The 23,364-nt window shown below is 36.5% G+C and overlaps 1 protein-coding gene across 3 annotated transcripts; it reads right to left on the bottom strand.

Moving 5' to 3' along the window:
• Positions 1-1,968: 1,968 nt before the first annotated feature.
• On the bottom strand, positions 1,969-22,943 carry LOC107782313 (transportin MOS14). Of its 3 annotated transcripts, none has more exons than XM_016603187.2 (27): positions 22,572-22,943; positions 20,587-20,664; positions 20,345-20,407; positions 18,506-18,553; positions 18,282-18,428; positions 17,842-17,973; positions 15,212-15,252; positions 12,112-12,203; positions 11,426-11,553; positions 9,929-10,004; positions 9,666-9,786; positions 9,490-9,589; positions 9,164-9,245; positions 7,500-7,582; positions 6,487-6,606; positions 6,340-6,391; positions 5,519-5,674; positions 4,889-5,012; positions 4,695-4,776; positions 4,531-4,619; positions 4,375-4,449; positions 4,225-4,279; positions 3,706-3,825; positions 3,531-3,623; positions 3,315-3,460; positions 2,753-2,930; positions 1,969-2,631 (listed from the first exon to the last, which is right to left on the bottom strand). In XM_016603187.2, exons 1-27 carry the CDS (start codon positions 22,692-22,694, stop codon positions 2,353-2,355), a joined length of 2,883 nt encoding a protein of 960 aa, XP_016458673.1. In that variant the 5' UTR covers positions 22,695-22,943; the 3' UTR covers positions 1,969-2,352. The 3 variants fall into 3 exon arrangements, with proteins under 3 accessions (XP_016458673.1, XP_016458675.1, XP_016458674.1); XM_016603189.2 differs by having other exon boundaries at positions 18,282-18,423; positions 22,572-22,849; XM_016603188.2 differs by lacking the exons at positions 20,345-20,407; positions 20,587-20,664; positions 22,572-22,943 and adding an exon at positions 19,959-20,120.
• Positions 22,944-23,364: the final 421 nt, after the last annotated feature.

Here is a 23,364-nt window from a genome sequence, read left to right as displayed (position 1 = left end):
ATTAAAGATCGAAAGTTTGGTTACTAAGTCATGAGTGATAATAAATTAATTTATTATTATATACTTAAAACATAGACGGAAGGGCTATGTATCCTTTGATTGGGTCATTGAAACGTAGACATAAGGCATATGTAATCTATTGTCGTATACTTGAAAACATAGACGGAAGGGCTATGTACTCTATTATTATACACATGAAACACAGACATAAGGGCTGTGTACTACCAACGAGATTTTGAAACATAGGTGGAAAGACTATATACCATTCAGTTACTTGGTAAAAGTTAATGGTTCTAATTATACCTTGAAAGATTTACGCTTACATTTGATATCTTTGATAAGTTTAATTGTTTAAATTGATTTATCTCTCTTATGTATTTAATATTTTTATTGCGCATATCTTGCCCCACCATGAGTGGTTGATTATGATGCATATCTGAGTATTCCAATACTCATGCATCATTTGTTTAATTGATGTCAGGTTTGGCAGATTGTTGAGTGCAGGGCGGTCAGCATACGAGCTAGAGTTTTCTGCATCTTCCTTCTTTTGGTGAGCCCACATTTGTACTCGTGGGACTACTCTATTTCAATTGTATATTTTGGTATAGTGCGAGCTAGCCTCGTAGCTTTATTATCTCATTCGTAGCGTCATAAAGTCTCCATAGATGACTTGTATTATTTTTTGGTTATGGGTACTTATGTGATCTTACGAATGACGTTTTATTTCATATCTTGGTTTATGGTTAGCCGCCCGTTTATTCATACGATATCTATTTCACTTGCTCATTTAATCATGATATTAATTAAATAAATTATGGCATGTGGGCACAATATGGGTAATTGATTATGTCATTTAGGTTCGCTCGGTCCAGGTGATAGGTACCGGGTACCGGCCACGTCTCATCCCGTTCTTGGGGAGTGACAAGTATGCTAAGTTGATCGGGTGCTTTATGTACGCTATGACTAGTACGAGACTCGATATTGCATATGCAGTGGGCAAGTTGAGTAGATATACTTGCAATCTGAGTGAGTATCATTGGCATGCTATAAGAAGAATACTAAAGTCTCTCAAAAAAACTCTAGATTATGGCATCTATTATAGTGGTGATCCCGCTATACTAGAAGGGTATTCAGATGCAAGTTGGATTACCGATCAAGAGGATTATTCCTCAACAAGTGGATGGGTATACCTCTTTGTTAGGGGGTGCAATATCTTGGGGATCTAAGAAGCAAACGTGTCTTTACTGCAGAATTTGTAGCCTTGTCTTATGCTTCTAAGAAAGGGGAATGGTTGAGAAATTTGCTTTTTGCTATTTTATTATGGCCTAAGCCCATGCCACCGGTTTCTACCATTGTGATAGTGAGGCCACCTTAGCTCGAGCATACAGTCATATATATAACGGAAAGTCTAGGCATATTGTCCTTAGACATAGTTATATAAATTAATTAATTAAAGATGGGATGATCAATGTTGACTATATACGCTCACTTAATAATCTTGCCGACCCATTGACTAAGGGATTAGCAAGGGACTTGGTGTCGAGAACATCAAGGGGGATGGGGTTAGAACCCATAAATAAAGACCATTAAGGGTGAAGCCTCAACTTGACGCTTGACACAACATCCAGTCTCGGGTTCAATGAGTGACAACATTCTTTATTAGTTGATAGTAATATAATGAAATAGTAATAACCAACAAAAAGGAGGACCAGACCCATTTTGACACGAAAACTGTAAGTCAGAGAAACCAAGCGGGTAAGGAAGTTGCAACTTCCACCCAAAACAGGAATCTCCTCTACAGCAAAAAGTATTCTAAATGATTAATAGTTGCTATGTGCATTACATATAGTATAAAGGGAACGAAAGAGAACAGGTGGCAACCATAGCTATTAAAACTTTTTTTTAAAAAGGGGAGAGAACAAGAGAGTAGATATGAGATGCCACATTCCTTTCCCCAGCATTCATCTATTGAACAGATTGAAAGCAAATTTCATTATCTGCACAAGTGACACGGTTTGATGTATTTTTTCTGTACACTCTTAAACTGGAAAATCTCACCAAATTCAAGAAGCATATACTTCGAACTCCAGGATTAAACCTAAAAACTGAAAACTCCTCTCCCTCAAAAAAATCCCAAAAAAAAAAAAAAACCAAAAGGGCCATAAGTGAAGGCCAAGCCAAGAGAACTGTTACAATAATACAACACCACCCTTTTGCCGCATCAACTCGTAAATAAGCAAGCCGCAATAATGGACAAATAATGAAATAAGGCCTCCAAAGAATCATGAAAAACTACCGCCTGAGAGAAGGGCAATGGTAAAAAATAAAAAAGGCCCTTCTGCACCACCTCCCCTATGATACAGCTACTATGTTCAGATCAAGTGGCCTCAAAGCTCCTTGAACTATCTCCTGAACAGTTCGATTACGCCGGCAAACCTCTGAAAGCTCTTCAATTGGGACCACCAGATTATTCATATTTGCTCCAGAGGCTGCATCTGACAAAGCTTGTAAAAATCTAGTCCTCTCCAATTCTGTAACAGCTGTTGATGGAATTAAGGATACGCATTCCTTTGCCCACTCAAGGGCTTTCAACCCATATGCCCGGGTCAATGCCAGTAGAGCATAAGTTACCTACAGAGGAAACAGCTCAGCTCAGAGTAACTGAATGACACAAATAACTGTCAACAAAAGAATCCTACACCTTTCTTTTTAACTCATCTGCCTTCTGTAGAAGATAAGGATGTGTACGTACTGTTTCTAGTCGTGAGCTTGGAAGGGCTCCAGTTAGACAAGCAACCAAAATTCTTGTGATAGTGGGCCCTCGAGGAATAATTACACTGTCCCTTATGGATAGGCAACTTTCTCCCTGGGTAGAGTTTGCAAGATCGAATATGTCGGACAAAAAGTTCAATATTGAATTGGAAGCCTCCCTACAATACAGTCAATGCTTCAATAGTTAGAACAATCAAAACTTCGTACAATATCAGATGAAATGGATAATGAAACTACTGTAGGAGAAGAAATCCAAATCTTCGTTGTCTTTGCAAGAGCCCCTAATGAAATGATAAAGGTACATTGAAGCTTTGCCTATGAAGGTATATATCTCAACAATAGTGTCTATGCATGAAGGACCGAAACTATTGGGGCCTTGAAGATTCAACCATAAGACATTTGGCTTCACATATTCTCACAATTATTTTATGGTACTATCCAGAATACAAAATCTTCACCCATTCTACATATGTAGAACCAGAGCTTCTTTTACATCAAATAGATGTACATAGGCAAGAACTTGCAAATAGAGAGGATTTTACCTATGCTGCACGGTGATGCCTACCATGGCACAATCCACCAATGATGGAAACACAGGAGACGGAAAAAGTAGTTGAGGACAGTAGCGAATACATCTTGATGCCAGCAAAAAACAATCATCTGCTATATCCGGACGGGAAGTGAAATCCTATAGCCCAAATTTCGGAATTAGCATATATAGCTAGCAATAAAATGCAAAATCAAGCAACAGACTGCACCTGAATCTTTGTAAGAAGACACGCTGTATGGCTAAAGAGAGACTCAATGAGAACTTTCAAGTAATTTGCACAAGATGGATCGGAACCAAATATCTGCAGCAGACGTTCCAACTGTTGCTCAAAATGGTGATTGCAAATTTGGTTAAAACTTTGCAATGTAACAGAACTCAAATACCTTAATGACTTCACTAGAGAGATAAAGGAAACAGGGTTGATAGTGTTGTCCATATAGTCCTTGTATTTCCTCCAGCATCGCCCCAATTGTAACTCCCATGAGCCTCTTAGAAGTCCGTACCTAATGGGTGAAATCATCAGAGATAGGGAAGTTGTAATACCATTTGGCTCGCTGTTGGACAAGGTCCCACTTGTCAGGGTTCAGACCAGATCATTTTAATCAATCTGGAGGGGTTATTATCAATCATAATTCAACAGAACATAATGCAGTTTGAGGTCATGACATTAAGCAACATATCTCAGCAAAAATTCACTGAAAGCAGAAAGTAATCAGTCATTGATGTTAGATGTCAAGAGGCACAAGAATAAGGAAGAATAGAGCAAGAAGCACTCAAAGGACTAAGAAAAACCGCACATAGTGACAGTAGATGTGTCACTACAGCATTTCCAGTATTAGACGGCTTGAGAAATAATTTCCTTTAACCCCCAGGCAGGAGATGGCATAGATAAGTGCACTTACAGCATTTTTGCAAGCCCGGCAAAGAGACTCCATTGTTCGCATGTCCCAAGCACGACTATGTGAATATTGTCAGACACAATAATCAGGCAAGCTTATATATAATCAAAGAATTATCCCAAAAATAATATTTACAGCAAACAGCTTTCTTACACATCAAAAATGGCTTTGAAAATAGGCCAAAGTCTTTGAATTGCATCTGCAACCGCTTCTGGGTGATTTACATATCTGCAAATGGTTTCAGTCCCAAAATTGACAATATGCAAATAAAATCAAGATGAAAGACGATACAAGGTAATTGCCTCTTACCTAAATATATTTGCAAGTCGATCAAAATGAACAGTTAATTCACGAGCAGTTTTTTGCCCCAAAACCAGGGGACCTTGATTGATCATCTCCTGAGAGTAATCTCAAATTATTGGTATTTTGACACTTTAAAAAGTCATTCCGAAAATCTTAGAAAGGAGACTAACTTGTAATGGAGCAACAGATGGCAAGCATACTGCTTCAAGGGCCTTTTTAGCTTGTTCTGAAGGAAGTTCTGTAATAACCATACTGCAAAAGTAGGGGACTAGTGTGTTTATTTTGCAGGGAGAGTGGTGAGACTATGGATTTAACAAGATAAAGAGCTTAACTTAGGGATCAGCTTCTAAGAAATAGATAATACCTTAAAGCTTCGACCAGATGCAACGAGTCTTCCGCAGAAACTTTGAAGGGACCTTCCCTAATAACTGCCGTTTGATAAATTTGAAACAGACCATCTAAGGACCCGCAAAGCTTCTTCTTGCAATCTACAATGACAATAAAAATTTCGAAACAAGCTTAACTAGAGAACTATTAACTCTGGCCAGAATGTTAACTCAGGGAAGGAGCAAACTCACCAGGTCATTTGTTCAAAGGCACTGAGTAATCAAGATGCAATTTACAAAATTTAAAAGTTGATATGTCCTTAAATTCTACCACAGATAAACTGGAAATAAATTTGAAACAAGAGGCACATCAATATCCACCAACTAGTCTTTTAAGCATTAATAAATTGTGGACAGAACCCAACCGTAGGGTGATAAAATTACATCAATGCGTCAAATAATAGAGATCTGTTGCAGACACACACAACATAAAAAAATATATATATAAAAATAAACACTACCCAGTGATATAAAGGAGAAAATGAGTATAGAACAAAACAATCAGTGCTTTTACTAAAACACTTTTTTTAGATAAAAGGTAGAATTTAGGAAAAGTAACACTTAAAAATAGCTAAATACAAACATGAGGACCTGAACGAAACATTTACCATTGCATATGTGTCTGAAAGCTAAAGCAGCAGCTGCTGCAGAATCTTCACACATACTCATGCCACTCACAAGAATATCAATGAGTGAGGGCAAGAATGAGAGTCCACTTGATGCAGCATTAAGCCACCTTGAATAAGCTCCAATTGTTAAGCAGACTGGAAGAGAGTAAATTAAAAGTGCAAATGAGAATAGTCAAATCGGTAGCTTATCCAGCAGTAGAAAGATATAGCCTTGGAGCATTTAGCAGATAAATGCACTAAAAATCAGATTGGCTAAATGATCAAAAACTTCTTTTTTCCATTTGCCCTGACCATCCCCCAACTCCATTCACTTCCCCCCTACCCCCACCACAATGGTTTTTACCCTACTCATATCTCTTTTATCAATCTACTTATTGTTGATAAGGTCTATCAATTTAATTACGATAATCATATAAAATTTTACTAGAACTCTACACCTAATTACTGGACCAAATATGGCATAAGAATTATTCAATCACATCATCTCCTCGCACAACTTTGAAGTTTAAAGAAAAAAGACAAAAAAATAATAGTTGGAAGGTAGCAGGTAGGAGGCGGAATGGTGTATAGGAGTAGGGTGATTGTGGAAAGTAAGGAGAGACTAAAACACACTTTTGGTGCTAATATGAACTAGAATCCAACCTCTAGTTGGATTGTTTTCGTTCGGATATAATCCCATAGGTAAATCTTATCAAAATAATCCCATAGGTAAAAGAAAAAAAGGAAACAATGTGATCCCCCTACCCTACCAATATGTGAGATTCAAGAAACCTCTCACTTGGATGGAAACAATTAATTACCTGTCTGAAGTAGTTGGGGTTGATGAGGTAACTTAGGAAGCAAAGACATAATCTGCAAGTTAATAAAGTAGTAAAGAAACAATTTAACACAAAATGTCTTAAGTAGAACAAATTTGCATGGACATAACGCTCAATTAACATTCAAACCTGTGGCATCACTTCAGCTTCAGTATCAGATACATAATCTGATATAGCTCGTATACAATATAAGGCAGCCTCTGCAGGGCGCCAATCAGAATGCTGATCTTTTCCACAGTGATTGATAGCCTGTAAAATCATCAAAAGTTAACATCTAAAAAAAAATGCAATTCTACGGCCGAAGATTGATAACAAGGACTTTTTGTACAGAATAATTGCAAGAGATCTTTGTATCAAAAATTTAAACCTAACTGCATGTACAATGCATCTAAGAGAACTTTTAACTTTGGAGAAATCAAATAACAATTCCAAATGAGTAGAATGATCAATGCTACATCCTAGGACTTAAAGCTTTCAAGTTTTACTTGCAGGAAGAACATTTGATATGCTAAGTTATAGACTATCGCAACATAATTTTTCTTTTATAAGGACTTTCACGACGTAACTTTATGTGGGCATAATTGATTGCTCAACTGTTCTATTGTAAATTGGTTGTTATTTGTCTAATTCAAATATACCAGCTGTGTAGAAATTTTGTACTTATGTGAGAGAAAAGAGTCAATATGAATTGTTTTTATACACTAAATTTTGTTTAGAATAAGTTGAGAGGCAACACAAGGAAGCCACGATTACCACCACCTATAATACAGCCCATACCACAAACTTAGGCAGCAGCATTATAATTACCACTACAACTGACTCAATCCTTTGGCAAGCCTCAACTTGAAGAAATCTCTCCACAAGTAGATATCGCCTTTTAGTAAATTTCTTTTTGTACAATATCCAGAATAATACAAATAAGTCGATTTCGCTAATGTAGCAAAGCTATAACGTAGTCAACACGTCCACAACCCCAAAGGAAAACTTCAAAGTTAACGGCATTAACCTAGTCTTGACTCTACGAGAAGGATCCTCTAAAATTTTGTCACAATTTTTTTGGTGGCTTACATTAATCAAATGATTTTGGTACATTAATTTGAGAAAGTGAATGATTTCTCCAGGAGTGCAGTAGTAGCACGCACCTCAACTAGCTTCATATAGAGAATTTTCAATGTAGGTTCACCTCCTAAAACCAATGCTCCATCAATCAAGACATCAGCAACAGCTGGCACATGGCAGCATCACAGAGTAAGTTAGCATGGAGCAAAAGAGAATAGCTTACATTTTTTCTCAGCACAATAGCGGTTGCACATTCATGATTGGTCTTCCAAAATTTCAAGACTAGCATGGTAATAAAGAAAATGCCATCAAGGAAATAACTGGCAAGGTGCATAGAGGGTACAAATTGAGCTAGACACTTGATGCATATCAATGAGCCAAGAGACTAGCTCCTTGAGAATATGCTATGTCTTTCTGGAGCAAGACAGAAAACCAGTCAACTAGAAGCTTATAAATGCACTTATACCATTACCGTCCTCCAATATAAAAAGCATTCTTCTTTTTCTAAAGAAAAGAAAGCCAACAAGATGTGAATAGCCAAAGAATAAATCAAACCAAAAAGTTCTGTCACCTACCTTAAAACAACCAAGGCATAAAGCAAAACGGAGAACTTCTGGATGGTGATCACACCAGCAAGGGGCATACGCAAGATAATTCGATAAAGCTCAAGATAATGAAGGAAATAGTCTTTGCTAGTTCTGAATCTTGATAACACTGTCGAGACAGAGGCAACAGGTACTATCTCTCCATTTAGGGGCGAAGGGTCCTTTAGTACCTAATAAAAGATGTTTTGAAGGGAAAAAACAGCATATTTCTTATGTTAAAAACATATCTTCGCAGAATTTATATTTTTGGTGTAAGAGTAGTATGGTAGAAGATATGGCCCAGTACTCCAGTTTTTTGGATTCTCCGTAAACTTAAATTTTTTTTTTTATTCTCTGTAAACTGAGAGATGTTTCTCTTATAGGCTGTATATCTCTGTACTTTTGGAGTACCTCCTTGGTACTTCATACATGAATTTTACCTTATCTTATCATAGAAAAGGGCCGCGGTCTTCTGGTACCTAATAAGAAACTGCCAAAAGCTCCCAAAATCCAACTCAATCAACTAAATATGACTTCTGGGTCATATTTATGGCGAAACCAAACCCCAGCTAATAATTGTTAATTTATTAGACATTTCATCAATTTCTTTGGGAGTTAGTATGAGGGGGATGGAAGAGTGCGTGGTCACATATAATGCATGAACAGTACATTTAAATGAATATTTAATCATAAAATGCAGTGATATTAGAATTACTTCATTCCAAAACTGCTGCCCATATTTTTCGAGGGTTTATTGGACTAATTTTTATGCGAAATAAGAACTGAATAAGCTCGTGGTCGAATAACGCTATGGAGCTGTTTGGTTCACAGGTTGGTCATGTAAGGTTTAATGTAGGGATTGTTATACAAGGATTCCTACTTTAGGGTATTTTTATCTTTAGATACTTTTATCCAGATATTGCTTGTACACGCATTCTTATTCCACAAAATGACAAGGTATCATATACTATCTACAAAATGACAAACTACAAAAGACAAGCTTCAATGTGTCAAGAAACAAACAACTAACAAAGCATTTAGTAGTAGATTAATCAGATACTCCTCTGTATAATCACATTTTGCCTCAGCAAATGCAATTAATGATAAACATCTTTAAGAAAACCAGATTAAGTTTAGGGAACGGTCTATTGAGTAATTGGTACCATATCTTGTCTGCTTGAAATCTTTCTGGTCCTCCGTTGAAAGATCAGAGAAATCTTGAGGATATTGAACTCTGAAAGTAACCTGCAAACAAATACAATCAAACATAAACTTAATAGTATAGCATGGGTAAAAAATCTAGGTGATTATAAACCATTGGAATCACGTCCCTGAAGAAAATAAATTAGTTCTTGCCCCCTGACATAACAATAGATTGATATGAAGCCATGCATGATAAGATGAACACTATAAATCTTTTGATTAAGCAACCCTATAAAGCTTTGTATGTCTAAACCAAACTGTCTGCTCCTAATCCAAAATGACTCACCAAGGAGACGAGTGATTCATATGATGAACTGAAAACCTGCAACCTACGAGTTTTCTCTGCCTCAATGGAAGTTTCATTGCCGGAAGATGTATACGACTCCCTGAATAAGTAAAATTTTAGATGCAAAATTTATTTTGCAGCAAATACACTGATTTGAAAAGTCAAACAGCATTCACCTTTCTGTCAAAATCATCTGAAGATTGTGCCAGAAGTTAAATGTCATAGAAGCAATATCAAACTCGGGATGTGAAGCAACTTCAAGTAATGCATGTACAATCAGCATTGATTCATCAGAACCTGAATAAGGTGGTCATGTTTGGTTATACATAACTAAGAACTAATATCACATATGATTTTTTATGCACGCCAATCTTCTTTGGGCAATCCAAGAAAAAGAAAATTTACATGTGGAAGGGACTAAGAAAGAAAGGATAGCTACCAGTGGCAATCAATTCAACATATGCATCGCCCAAGTCAGCAAACAAACGAGCAATGGCTTTAATATCCTCCTCATCCTGGAAGTGACGAAATAAACAACAGGATGATCAGATGATTGAAGGAAACAGCCATTTCCACACAGAAAATCATAAACAGAGAAAGAAAATACGAAACAACTACTTAAAGCTCCATAACTTATTGTGTCATGCAAACCCCTTAAACCAATTGATCAGGATGGAGAACAGGATGGAAGATTGTGAAAATAGAGCTCAAGGACATAAACTACCAAGAACTTCGTACAAATGGATTGGCAGACAATGGATGGTGTTCGGGGATAGCATTGAATTCTTATGGTGTTAATTTAAGGAAGGGGATCTAAAGGGAAAGAATACTGTCCTTAAATATTTAGAATAACCAGTTGGTTATGGCTTGAGAGTTAAGTTCTGGAAGTGAGATGGTGTGGCAATACTAATCCGTAGGAAGCATTTCCACATGCTTAATTGACCAACAGAGATGCCTAAGTATTTGAATATCTGAGGTGGGAACACCACGGAATTACATGGTAAATACAAACGGTATCTTGCTAAATTGTAGGTTTACAACTGTATTATAGAACCTGGAAATTTCTATGTCCAGTGTAACCTGAGTGATGCTGATGACGGTGGCAGAGGCAATCACTAGTTGGGGGACGCAAAGGATCAGCAAGAGAACAAGGTAGTATGAAAGACCATTATGTATTTTTTGGATTCAAAGTTATACATTCTTTAGTGAAAAGAAAGAATATCAGATGAGTGGAATAACTTAATACAGGATGGTGGTTGAGCCACCCACTCCGTCTGTAAATAGTTTTTGACACCATCTTAGGGCGATGTCAATGAATGATCTTGATTTATCAAAACAAAAAAGTAGTCCCAAGAATATCATTTAAGTTTACTTTCAACTAATTGCAACTAGAGAACCCACCAACCAGTTCTGCATAATGGTAAACTGCCCAACGATCAGCAGTAGAGCAAGTATGTTACGCTCATAACATTCTACACAATAAAGAAAACAAGTGCATAGGAGGAATAAGATAGCAGATATTGGGAGCTAACAAAATTTTTGAAAGGTTAGTTTCAACCGGTGAAACGAATAGCATTCTACAGGGAACACGAAGGCCTAGAATGAGATTTTGGGAATTCCCCAAATTGGGACCCCGGAAGGAGAGAAATGGAAATTTGTACATACCAGCCTTAAAATGACCCAGTGATTCAGGGTATTAAAAGGTAGTGTATTTAGATTTTCTTAACACCAAAAGACAAAGAAGACTACAAGTAACATGTTGGTTTTCATTCTGATCACCATATAATATTCTGCAGTTAACATCTTTTCATCAAGAATGCTTCCCAAAAAAAATGTCAACAAATTTCTAAATGCCTAAATATTACTTCTTGTAATTTTGGGAAAAAAGAAAAAGAATAAACCAATCAGAACTTCTATGTTCAATGCACAAGGATACCTTTGAAGGATCTCTAAGCTGAGGTTTCAGATTCATAACTTGAGGAACAATTACTTGAATCAAGGGCAATTGCGACGACACTCCACCAGAGTTTCTTGCTGCTGTGTAGTGTATCAATTCAGAAATGACTGCAAAAAATGGTATAGGGAAAACAAAGTGAATTCCATCAAACATGGTGTAGCGAGCACATAATCACGATAAAATTCAGAAGAACTGAAAGCCACTAATAAGTACAAAAGAGCAAGGGAGTAGGCGATGAAACAATATATTTTGTCTTATCAATCTACTGCACAACAGTAAAACTTGACGTTTATAACATGAAACAGCCAAATAGACCATTTATCAGTAAGAATGGATTCACAAATAGTGGACCTAGGTTAAACTTAATCCAACTAAGCAGTGACTACCTCTGAACTTCAGTTGCAGTCTCTTTCAACAATTTGAGATTTTCTATAATCTAAGTTTCATTTGAATAGGTTTAGGATAGATTTATTTCCATTATAGCGACAACTCGCTTCATGAAGGGACTTTAGGGAATTGGAACTACTGAAGTACTGATCCCCCATAGATTACCTTGAACAGCTTAAGACAAGTGGATAGCATAGTAGTTTGATGCACTAATAACACAAGATCACCATAATGAACTTACAACAAGAAAGTTCATTAACTCATAACATTCATAGTACCATTAACTGAGGCCTCAGACAATATTTCAGAACTCAAGCTTGAGAGAGCTGCAAGCACTAAAGGGTGTGAAGAAAGGGCAGATGCAGGTACCCTGAAATAGAAGAAGTGATGTATTAAGCAACAATGTTCTTTATGTTCAGAAAAAATAGAAAATTGATGCACACTAGATTTACAGAATGAACAAATTAAATGTTCAGTTCTAAAAGAGTATGCAATTGATTGAGAATCCAACACATGCAGAAATAGAAAGAAAAAAGAAAAAGAGGAGAGAAGAGACTTATTACAAGAAAATCCTGGCATATCTAATAATTGCACTTTAATACATCAAAAAGTAGAGTAAGATTAGTAGACTTCCTTTTCATAGGACAGAAGTATACAACCTAAGGAATTTAGCTAGAGACATGAATCCTTGTCCTGTGATTTCTCTGTGTAAATTGTGTTCCAAGTGCATAACACTGGTACTACTAAACTGCATAGTAGTCGATTTCATGTGCTTCCGAGCTTCGAGTTTACACAAACTCTACAACAGATATTATCATGATAGTATGACTGTCTTTTAAACATAGCACATGCAACCTGCAATATGATATCCAAGAATGCTCAACGTAACACTATCCAGTAAAGAAAAAGAAAGGGAAAATACATAAATTACCTCTTAAACTTGTCTCGAAAACTCACTTACACACTTAAACTTTGTGATCATTCTTTTACCCCCTTATTCTCGTTCAAAGTGGAACTAGTAGCCCCTAAGAGGTGACATGGCAGGGAAGGTGTCTCACCTTCCTGCTCACGCGTGAGAAGAAAAAAAGGAACTTCAAAAATGACTAAGTCATACAGGTGTCATTTTTTGATTGGTCACTGTCCCTTAATTGATTATTGTTTTTCTTAATCTGTAATTCGGGGGGGGGAAAACGATGCCTCCTTCCTCTCCACAAAAAACCACCATTAACACCAACTCCATTAACCCTCCACCTAAAACTCAAAATCTGACCAATCTAAACAACCCGTGCAGATCCATCCAGCTTTCAGCCCACCCAAAATCACCATCAAATCTCCATTTTTGATCCACAAAAATAATCTCACGACCAATAAATAGCCGGCAACTAACCCGAGAAGTCTTGGTATTTGCCAGCACTGATTTATTCGGTGAGCTGGGTTTTACTAAAAAATGATGAGATAAATGTTATAGGTCCTGAAAAGTAGGAAAGGATGAGAGTGAGAGGGTTATGCTGCTTATTATTGGGGAGCTCTTCAAAAATCGCATCGGTTACATTGCAGCTGCCATGGCTTTGGTTGTGACTCAGAATTACAAGCTTTTGATTGGACAGTCCAAATTAGGCTTCATCCTTTTTGGTTGAAACCTTTAGACTGTTTGCCAAAATTTGGTCAAATTCCCTTCATAAGAAACGACAATGAACTGGTGGTAGACTGGTAGCGTGAAAACGGTGATGGTGTTGGTACTTGAGAGGGAAGAAGGGTGAGAGATGAAGTAAAAAAAGAGTGAAAAAACGAAAAGTAAGTGAAAAGAAGATAAAATTACATGGCATCTGACGTGGGGGCGCGTGTAAGACACAGCCTGTCACAAGATTGGTTATGTGTTTTCAAGGGGGTGTTAGACTCACTTCAGACAAGCATAGGGGTAAAGAATCATCCGCAAAGTTTAAGTGTATAAGTAAGTTTTTGAGACAAGTTTAAGGAGTAATTTATGTATTTTCCCAAAAAGAAAATGCACTAGTTACTGCACAGATTATATACAGAAACTAGAGTGATCAGCACTATCAATTGGTAATATGGGTGTTGGACAACCATGTAATCCACATCACATTTTTCACAATAAAGTACACTTAAGTCTCTACCAATCTTTGTGGTAAATGGTCTCCAAAACTTCCATTAGTCAATGATTAGGTCAATAGCCTGAGCAAGGTTGACTCCTATCCCCATGATTTCACCTACATGCCTTCAAAGTGGGAAGGAACCATCTCTATCTAGCGTTTTAAAAATCCAATTTCACCGATAAATCCAGTCAAAACTTTTACTTGCTGGACAGAATTTTAAATCCACTAGCCCACAACCTCTTCCTCTTCTAAACATGCTGACAGAAAGTCCAGCACAACTACGTACCATGACTTCACAAAAATATACGCCTAATTGAATCAGCAAGTTTGACTAACATACTTATGATTAAGCAATCCTACGAATGCTAATCAAACTTGCTGATTCATTTTGCTGATTAGCTTACTAATTCGAACTACGTAAACCACCTCATTTTTTTATGAAGGCTGCGTAAACCATCTCATCCAAAAACTTAAACTATTAGAGGGGGAACACTTTTATTGATGAAGGCTACGGGAAACCACCTCATCTAAAAGCTTAAACTATTAGAGGGAGAACAGTTTTATTTATTTTCTTTGGTATTTAAAACACCCATTTTAAATGATTTGTTTAGGCCTGCAACTGCCACCTCGTGTGCAAACTATATTCCTTTTCTTAGACCAAGCACGTGAAAGTATTTTGTGCAGATCAGTAGCAAAGAGACTCAGACTAAGGACCTCTACCTACTCTACCTACTTGCTTAGAACCTCTACCTACTCGAGCTACTTACTTTGATACCACTTGAGCAAAACATCCAAACCAAAACCTTAATAAACCCCCTTGGATGCCCTTGTAAATCCGATGCGGGATTTTATATAATTCAGCAATTGACTTGTTTGAATATAGTAGACACTTTTTTTGTCTCTCTAACTGATAATTGTACATACCCCACTCACTCTGCATGCTACCTCTTAAAGATGCTTCAATCATTAAGAAGACGAACAATGTTAAATACTTATGAATTACAGCATAAGAATATCCAATAAAAATGTCATATCTTCAGCATCCAAAGAAGATACATCATAAAGTTTCAGAAATAAATTGTTAAGAGCACACCATGTGCTAGCTTTCCATGAAATCCAGGATCCAATTCCCCAAACCAGCAACTTCAGTTTGGGAGCAAAACAAATTCACAGGAAGCATCGAACAAGGATTACAGTTTTGTGTTAAAGCAAAATCTAGATTCAGCATTTGAATACCAAGAGACACAGAGAAGCCTAATAGTACCTATGCCTTAACCGTAGCCAAGAAGCAAACGCCTCAAGGACCTGTCATGTAATTGGAAAACCAATTAGTAATCAAAGGAAAAGATACCAAATCAATCACAAGTCTATCTGCGAGTCAATTTTTCACCTTGAAGAACTTTGAATAAAAACGAAAAGTAAATAGTAGGCAATGCAGCTTCCTTTAAAATATTTTTCATTTTCTAAAGAATTCACCCACTAATTAGCTGGTCAGAGTGTGTACAGAAGAAGCTAAGAGAATCTGGTGATCGGACAAATATCCATATAAACTAGCAGCTGTGCTGTCAGTTCCAAGGTAATGTGCAGCAACCTAGGTTCTGACCCCATATCTTGTGTAGAGAACCTATGTTACAAGGACTCTTTCTTGGGTAGGTATCCAAGAGGGGTGTGCTATGCATACAGAACGATCTAGGTCTTTTAGCGAATTTTACTGTATTCTGAAGAGTCTGCACGAAGTATCCATACTCATATTACACTTGTACACGAGTACATCAAGCAATGAAGGGTCCATGTAACACAGTAATGAAGCAAGGATCATACCCTACTTACGTGTTCCAAAGCCATACAAGCCTAGGCCAAAGTGGGACAATATCACTAGTTGGGCTATTGCATATAGTATCAAAGCCACTTGGCGTGCAACCTTGGGCGATGGCGGGGCAAACCTCAGCGTTCAATTTTTGAAGTTTGAATTAGGAAAATCCCACATCTTTGAGATGATGGTGGAGCAAACCTCAGGAATGACGTTCCGTCCCTAAGAGGGGGGTGTAAGCAACAGCCTAGAGAAATCCCGCATTGGCAAAATACTGAGAGATGCTAGGTATATGAGGAAGCAAATCTCATACCCTAGTAACGCTTTTTAAAGCCGTACATGCCAAGGCCCAAAGCAGACAATATCACCGGTGGATAGGGCAGTTACATATGAACATCTGGTGTGACATGAGAATGAATAAATAGGAGATCTCTTTTTCGCTTAGTAATGGTTCAAAATATTACTCAATATGTCTAGCAAAAAGAGAATGCTGGAAGTGAAGTCACAACTGGGCTATTTGCCTTATTTTTTTAAAATAAGGGCAACCGGGATATTTACATTACAAATTGTGTTAATGAACTAAGTCAAGCATGGCACCTACATCATTTACATCTGCCGTTGTTGCAGTAGAATGTAAGCAAAACAATACATCTATGCTTGAGACTAATAAAATTTTCCAATTTACCCTCAAAAATTTAAATGTTACTTAAGCAGAAATTGTACACCTAGCCACTAATCCTACATAACTAAAAAAGGCATAATTGATGTAGAAATCCATTTACACAAATAACATCTATTCAAATGAGATAACTCACGATAGGACGGTTACAGGACATAAACGTAAAAGTCTCAGTTTATAAATGCCCATGTATTCTCAATTTTGAGGATAGTTATTTAAAACTAACAAGTAGCCTGCTTCAACCCTCTCTTCTATTACCTCTTTCTTTTTGCCTAACCATTTTCAACTCAAATCAGGGCGTTGTCTCAATGATCCTCAGCACCATTATGATGTTTCTATATTCACTATGCACCCCAATAAACAACCTTAGTGAGCTCAAGGAAAAACTAAAGTGCAACAAACAGATTAGAAAATTTCTCAATGTTACGTAGTTTGGCATGACCACGAATGTAAAGGTAAGTTAGGGAAAGAGCAGAAAGAATGTTACACAGAAAGCAATGAAGGCTATTGTTGGTACACCTAAAGAGCCCCATAGCTTTAGTTCATTAACAAAATCCACAGACCAAAATCAGTTGCAACTTCATGTAAAGCCATCTTGAGGTCACTTAGTTATTTAGACACATAAATTAAAAGGAGATGACAGAAAGTCGAAATGGAATCCATGCTCTAGGCTCGGCAAAACTACCATTTGGTGAAAGAGAATCATTAAGAGCATGTTTGGAAAGCCACCTAGGAATTGGATTTGGATGTAATTGGGTGTAATTACACAGTTTGGCCAAGTAATTACTTGGTCATCGTAATTACTAGCTTGTGTAATTACTACACTAATAATTAGACCAATTACAATTACCGGGTGGCTTTCCAAACAGACCCTAAGGGGTTGTTTGGTTGGTTTGATAAGGATATTTGATCTCCACATAAAATCAAAGCATAAATTAAAACAATGTATTGATCGCTACTTTTCCTTTTCTCATAAATAATACCCACTTAAGTTATGCGGGAATTTATGTATTATATATGTGGGGTAGAATGTGGAATAAGAGTGCAAGTATTGGTAACATGTGAATTAAAACGATTAAAATGAAAAAACTAATGCTCATAGTGGAACATAAACTTTAATTTTTTTTTAAAATTAAACATATATTTTTAATTTTACACTGTACACTAAATCTTAATACATCAACCAAGAAATAATCCATGTATTACTAATCCCTGCACTACAATACCTTACAATACTCGCATTACTAATCCCTGCATAACTAATCTCTAAGCCAAACAACCTTAACTATTTATATATTCATCAAGCTGGAAATTCATATTATGAAATTTTATCAATCAGCAACTTGAATTTGTCAAAATATCCGAAGTCCATTCAAGAGGCACAAAAGGCAAAAGTAAAGCTCACCTGCTCCTTAAGTTCATTGATATTCAAACAAGCAGTCAAGATGTTAAGTGCAGTCTCAATTGCAGAAGCAAGTTCTTTTTCAAACTGGTGTCGCCTATCAGGACGAGCAGCTATCTTGTAGTTAAATACCTCCTGTGTGAAGACACGATTGTTACCAATATCGTTCAACATTAAATTAAAAGAAGCAAACTTTCCTCAATAAATGCAACAATAGTTAAATACCTCCTGTGTGAAGACACGATTGTTACCAATATCGTTCAACATTAAATTAAAAGAAGCAAACTTTCCTCAATAAATGCAACAACAAGGACATAAATTTGCAACCTCTAACATTTATTATCTTATATTCAAATAAAATGTCCCAGTCCTTCTCAACAAATAAAAAGCATAGTAAGCTCCAAATATTACTTTTCTTTAAATTAAAACAGTGAGACTAGCACCTCCGGCAAAACTCTAAGCAGCTCCAGAAAACTCGGTATAAACTCGGGATGAGAATTCATTTCGTCCCTCAGCCAATTTATAATACCACCATCTCCCCAGTCATCTGCAGGCACATGAACAGCCAAAGCAGCCACTGCAAGACTAATCTATAGTAAAGCATTTAGTACAGAATCTTTTCATTAAACATCACATATTATGTTTGTCAAAAATTCCAATAGGTTACCTGCGTTCTAACTTTTTGGGGACCCTTATGAAATGTTTTCAACAAGGTCTGCATTTTGAGAATTACCAAAACTCACAGTCAGTAGGAAAATATAACATATATGACAAATCCACATACAAATTTCTACTTAAAAAGAATACGCATGTTTATGCACATATAGAGCAAAACCTGATGGCAGCTTATGTAACTATTTATACAAGTTACAACAGTTTGATTGATAAAATTATTTACCAACAGTTTGCTTTTATCAAGCTGGGCAATTCAGCCACCACAGCATTAGAGAAAAGTTTTCACTCAACCTTGGACTCAGCCATAGTTACATGTAAAAGATCACATTTGAGCTGTTAACCAAAACACCCACCAATTAATTGGAATGTTAAAATTTAGGATCCAAAATTATTTCCCTTTTGATTTATATTTTGTTGCTCCCTCTGTTACAATTTTAAGTGACATTGTTTCCTTATTAGTATGTGTCGAGAAGAATAATACATTTCTATATTTCGAAATAATTTAACTTGACATTCCCATTTTACCCTTAATGAGAAGCTTGTATAGCCATACAAATATTATGGCAATGTTTAAGATCACAAGTTTGAAAAATCTTATAGCCACACAAATGTTATGGCATGTTTAAGACCAGAAATTTCAAAAATCTTCATTTCTTTCTTAACCTCTGTATCGAGTCAAACTACGTCACATAAATTGGAATGGAGGGTGTAATATAGTCCTCTTCTTAAATATAAGTCAACCCAACTTAGGATATCAATAATGTTTACAAGTATTCCCTATATTGAACATTCAAAGTATTTCTCAAGTACATTTAGATGAAAGTCTCCTGATTTAGATAATGGTATTGTTTTGATTTTGATTCCTTGAAGATTGGAGCTTTACAAAATACTGCTTTGCATCCTTTGTATGCTCTCATCAACGAGACTGTAGTTACTTCATCAAACAAAAGGATTGGATCTTTACACAACACGTCATTAGGTGGAAAACCTGTGGGGGGGGGGGAGAGAGAAAAATTTATTGTACTTGCAGATGACTTTGCCAGTTTTGAAGCGGAGTATACATGACATCTTCAGTTGTCAACACAATTGATAGAGAGATTTGAACAAAAAAAAGGAGAGCTTTTTTGTATACCTCTTCTGTAAAGGGAATCCGAAAAGAAATGTCGTTTACTTATCAGTTATCAAATAAAAGTATATGAATGATATAATCTAACGATACCAACACCAAAGAAAACTACATTTGAGATTATGCAGCAAATTATACTTCACTCCCGTTCCAAAAAAACCAGAATTACATTAATATTAGGTGATATTGGTCCATGCCTCCCTATAATGGTTGGAAGGCCAGCCATCAACTAGTTTTTATAATAATGGAGCAAATCCAATATATTATTTCCCAATCACTTTCTTTTCTGTGCAGGAACATGAAAGGGGCGTGACAATACCTGGTCTGAGAGACCACTGCCTAGGAATAAAACACTTCCAGTTTCGATCAGACAGATAACAAGCATTCATCCCTAGGGCCTGTTTCCTTATATTGCTACTACTTAACGTGTGCCTTACATCAAAAGTAGCCAACAGACAGTTTCATACTCCAGGAAAGTCGGCGAGGAATCAATTTAATCCCACCTACTAGCATCATGCAGGTAACAGTTCTCTACATATTTGATTCCAATTTTGTGGTTGTTAATCTAAGTAAGCAATCTGCTGGCAATATGAAAAAAACTGATAAATTTAAAGATAATGAGTCAAACATCCAAGTTGTAAAAAAAAAAAATTACAAGTCAAGTTGTAAATTTTAAATATGTAGAGATGATAAAAACTCGCTCACGTTCAGAGAATCCCGCAGTGGACGAAAAGCTTCAGAAGGTAGTTCCTCAAAATCCCTTTGAACCTACCAATCAGATAGGAAATGCCCCTATTAAATTGCTGCTAGGAAATACTGACAGTGATGGATACTGATATCATTTATTAGAACATTTCAGTAGCTTTTACTAGTAAATAACTAAATACTTCATAGAGAAACTGAAAATAAGTGAACAGACTTCCACACACGCTCAATATGAAGGTTACCTTGCTTCTGAGAGTTTGAGAACAGAATATTAAAGTTTCTTGATTGCTAGATGCATCATGAAGCAGATTATCAGCCACCTAATCAAAGACAAGAAACTCAGTAGATTGACAAGCGCCATGCTACGGTTACAGAAAAGGAAGTGCAAAGGAAAAGACATATTTTTAGACAGATTATCACAAGTGTTACAAGGATTAACTTAAAGGGGAGAGAGAGAGAGAGAGAGCTAAAACAAACAGATGCTAACAACCATGTGCACCTCAATTTCATGAACATCAAATCAATCAACTACATCCAATCCAAAACTAGTTGGGTCGGCTATATGACTCAGCTATATCCTTTTTGCTCTTATGCAAGCCAGCGTAAAAGAAACATCCAGCATCAGGTATTGACAAATTAATCTTATGAACAGAAAGGAAGGCATCTTGTTGAAAAGATAATTAAGTAAATAAAAGTTGGCTTTCTCTAACAGCTTAAGCTTTTAGATGAGATGGTCACACACTTTAATATGGTATCAGAGCAGGCAAAGGTCCTGGGTTTGAGTCTCACCGCCACCATTAAATGAATTTTCACGTGCTTGGACAATGAAAAGAATGAATGAAGTCGCACGTGAGGGGCCGTGTTGAAGAGATAATTAAGTAAATTAAAGTGTGTTCTCTCTAACAGCTTAAGCTTTTAGATGAGATGGTCACACACTTTAATACATCTGAAAAGAGATTTACAGAACAACATCCCTTTGTCACTTAATGTGCTCAACATACCTTTTCTCCTAGTAAGCAGACTAATCGCAACAATAGGCTAGTTATTTGCTTCTTCTACATGGTTAAAAGTGTAAGGCACATTTAAGTCAACCGTCAGAGATAGAGACTTATAAGTTGTTGCATTTATGCTCCTTAAATCAAACATAAAGCGAATTGGACTGGACTCAGATGGTCTCCATTTGTCTAAAAAAGAAAGTGGCAGTACTCGGACATAATTTGCTGACAACTTTTATTGTCCTGTAATACGCCATCTCATGTGAAACAGACATATTGATGAGTGTCACATGCATATCAATGATGGCCCTGCACTTTCTTTATTATTCCATTAAATCTGCAATCATTATGACAGTAATTCAGTACCATTGAAGTACTCTTGAAACACTCTTAAATAATTTCTTAAGCAAGCATGAATTCCCCTAATTAAATCTGTACCTAGGTTCTCCTTCTATTGAACATGCAATTCTCCTTGTATGCCCAAAAACTGCAATTTGAATACCCTAATAAGAGATGAAAGTATTGCCGCACAGAAACTCAATGATATACAAGAATAAGCGCTTGCTTAGATGTTGTTGAGCTCAAAAAGACTACTTACTGACCAATAACCCCACCTAAAACCCAACCATCAATCACCATTGGAACTGCACCTCCCATTTACGTTTTTTGTTCCGGATGATGGTGGCATCCGAGCCAGCCTACGCACACCTCGACTATTCTAACGGGTACCCTGCTATCTCCCACCAGCACAGGTACCGGGTAAATCTGTTCACCAAGGCTTAGGAAGATAGGAATCACCTAGTGGTTTTTGCCACTGGAAAATGCACCTCATAATTCCTGTGCCAGCCAGAATTTATTGAACTCCAAATTATTGTATCTTATATATACCAACATTTGCAGCAACCCAAAGAAACCCAACTATTGATAATCCAAATTGAAAACCATACAAATAAAACTCAAGCCAATGAGGAATCAATCAATCAATCAACTATGCATCAAACCCAAATTAGTTGGATTCGGCTATATGAATCCTCTATTCAGGTCAATCAGAAATGATAATAAGATTTGGTTTGTTCTTATCCCTTAGATAAAAATCGAATTTTTTTTACCAGCTCAGCCATCTCATACTCAAAAATGGAAAACCCAAATCCCACTTTGCTTAATATGAGTGCCCATATGATTGAAAATAGAAAGATCGAAACAATAATTATTAGGGAAAGTTGTGTCAAAACCTGCCAAGCATCAATAGTACGTTGAAAATCCTGTAGCCATCGATCGGCTTGCATTCGGACGGCGTCGTCTGGGTGATGGTACAGTGCATTTAGGGCTTCTTTTACTGTATTCTGTAGCTCCATAGCTCTTCACTTCAGCTCCACAAAATTGCCCCAAAATCCTATTTATAGTTGGAGGGTTTTTTTTGGCGCTTCAGTTGAGGGGTTATGAATGGTATCAGTGAAGGAGATAGCTCCGAAGAGATGTGTAGCCCAGCCGTTCGATGAAATTTCACAATGACTGCTCGACGAAAGGGGGAACAACTTTTTGAATAAGAGTAAATCCTGGTATAGTTTTGTACTGGTCCTCACATGACTGGATTTTGAATATTCAAAGGAAAAATGTAGTAAAAAATTTGATATGTCAAATGTTATTTTTGTCGTTGTCTTGGTGTTTTACCAAATGCTAATTGCTAAGAATGTTACACAACTTGTTTAGTCCTTTTCTTTTTTTCTTTTTTTTTCTAAGGAATATGAACCTTCTTTTTTGTATTTTCTTTTTCTCACTCTATACGTTCTAACTTGTAGGATAATTTTACTCGTTCAAGAGTTAAATAATTTTTTCTTTAGCCATGATATTTTTATATATATTTTTAATTATAAGAAGCTTAATTCATAGTAGTAGTATTTTTGTGTAGTCTCTAATTATACATATTTTATTTTAAAAAAAATTAAAAGAGATTAATGTCTAAATTTAGAATGGAAATTAGAAGCTTTTAACTTTTTTATCCAAACTCATAAGCTACAATTGTTC

This window comes from Nicotiana tabacum, chromosome 22, assembly GCF_000715075.1.
Source record: "Nicotiana tabacum cultivar K326 chromosome 22, ASM71507v2, whole genome shotgun sequence".
Lineage (NCBI taxonomy): Eukaryota > Viridiplantae > Streptophyta > Magnoliopsida > Solanales > Solanaceae > Nicotiana > Nicotiana tabacum.
This window is presented reverse-complemented; position numbering and strand designations above follow the sequence as displayed.

Bases quoted from the DNA above. Each gene is read 5' to 3' on its own strand.
- LOC107782313 (XM_016603187.2), bottom strand. From the start codon at position 22,694: ATGGAGCTACAGAATACAGTAAAAGAAGCCCTAAATGCACTGTACCAT. The intron at 7,583-9,163 runs GTACCAATTACT...GCCATGTGCCAG, and splicing joins TTTCAAGCAGACAAGATATG to CTGTTGCTGATGTCTTGATT. The intron at 6,607-7,499 runs GTGCGTGCTACT...ATGATTTTACAG, and splicing joins TCTATATGAAGCTAGTTGAG to GCTATCAATCACTGTGGAAA.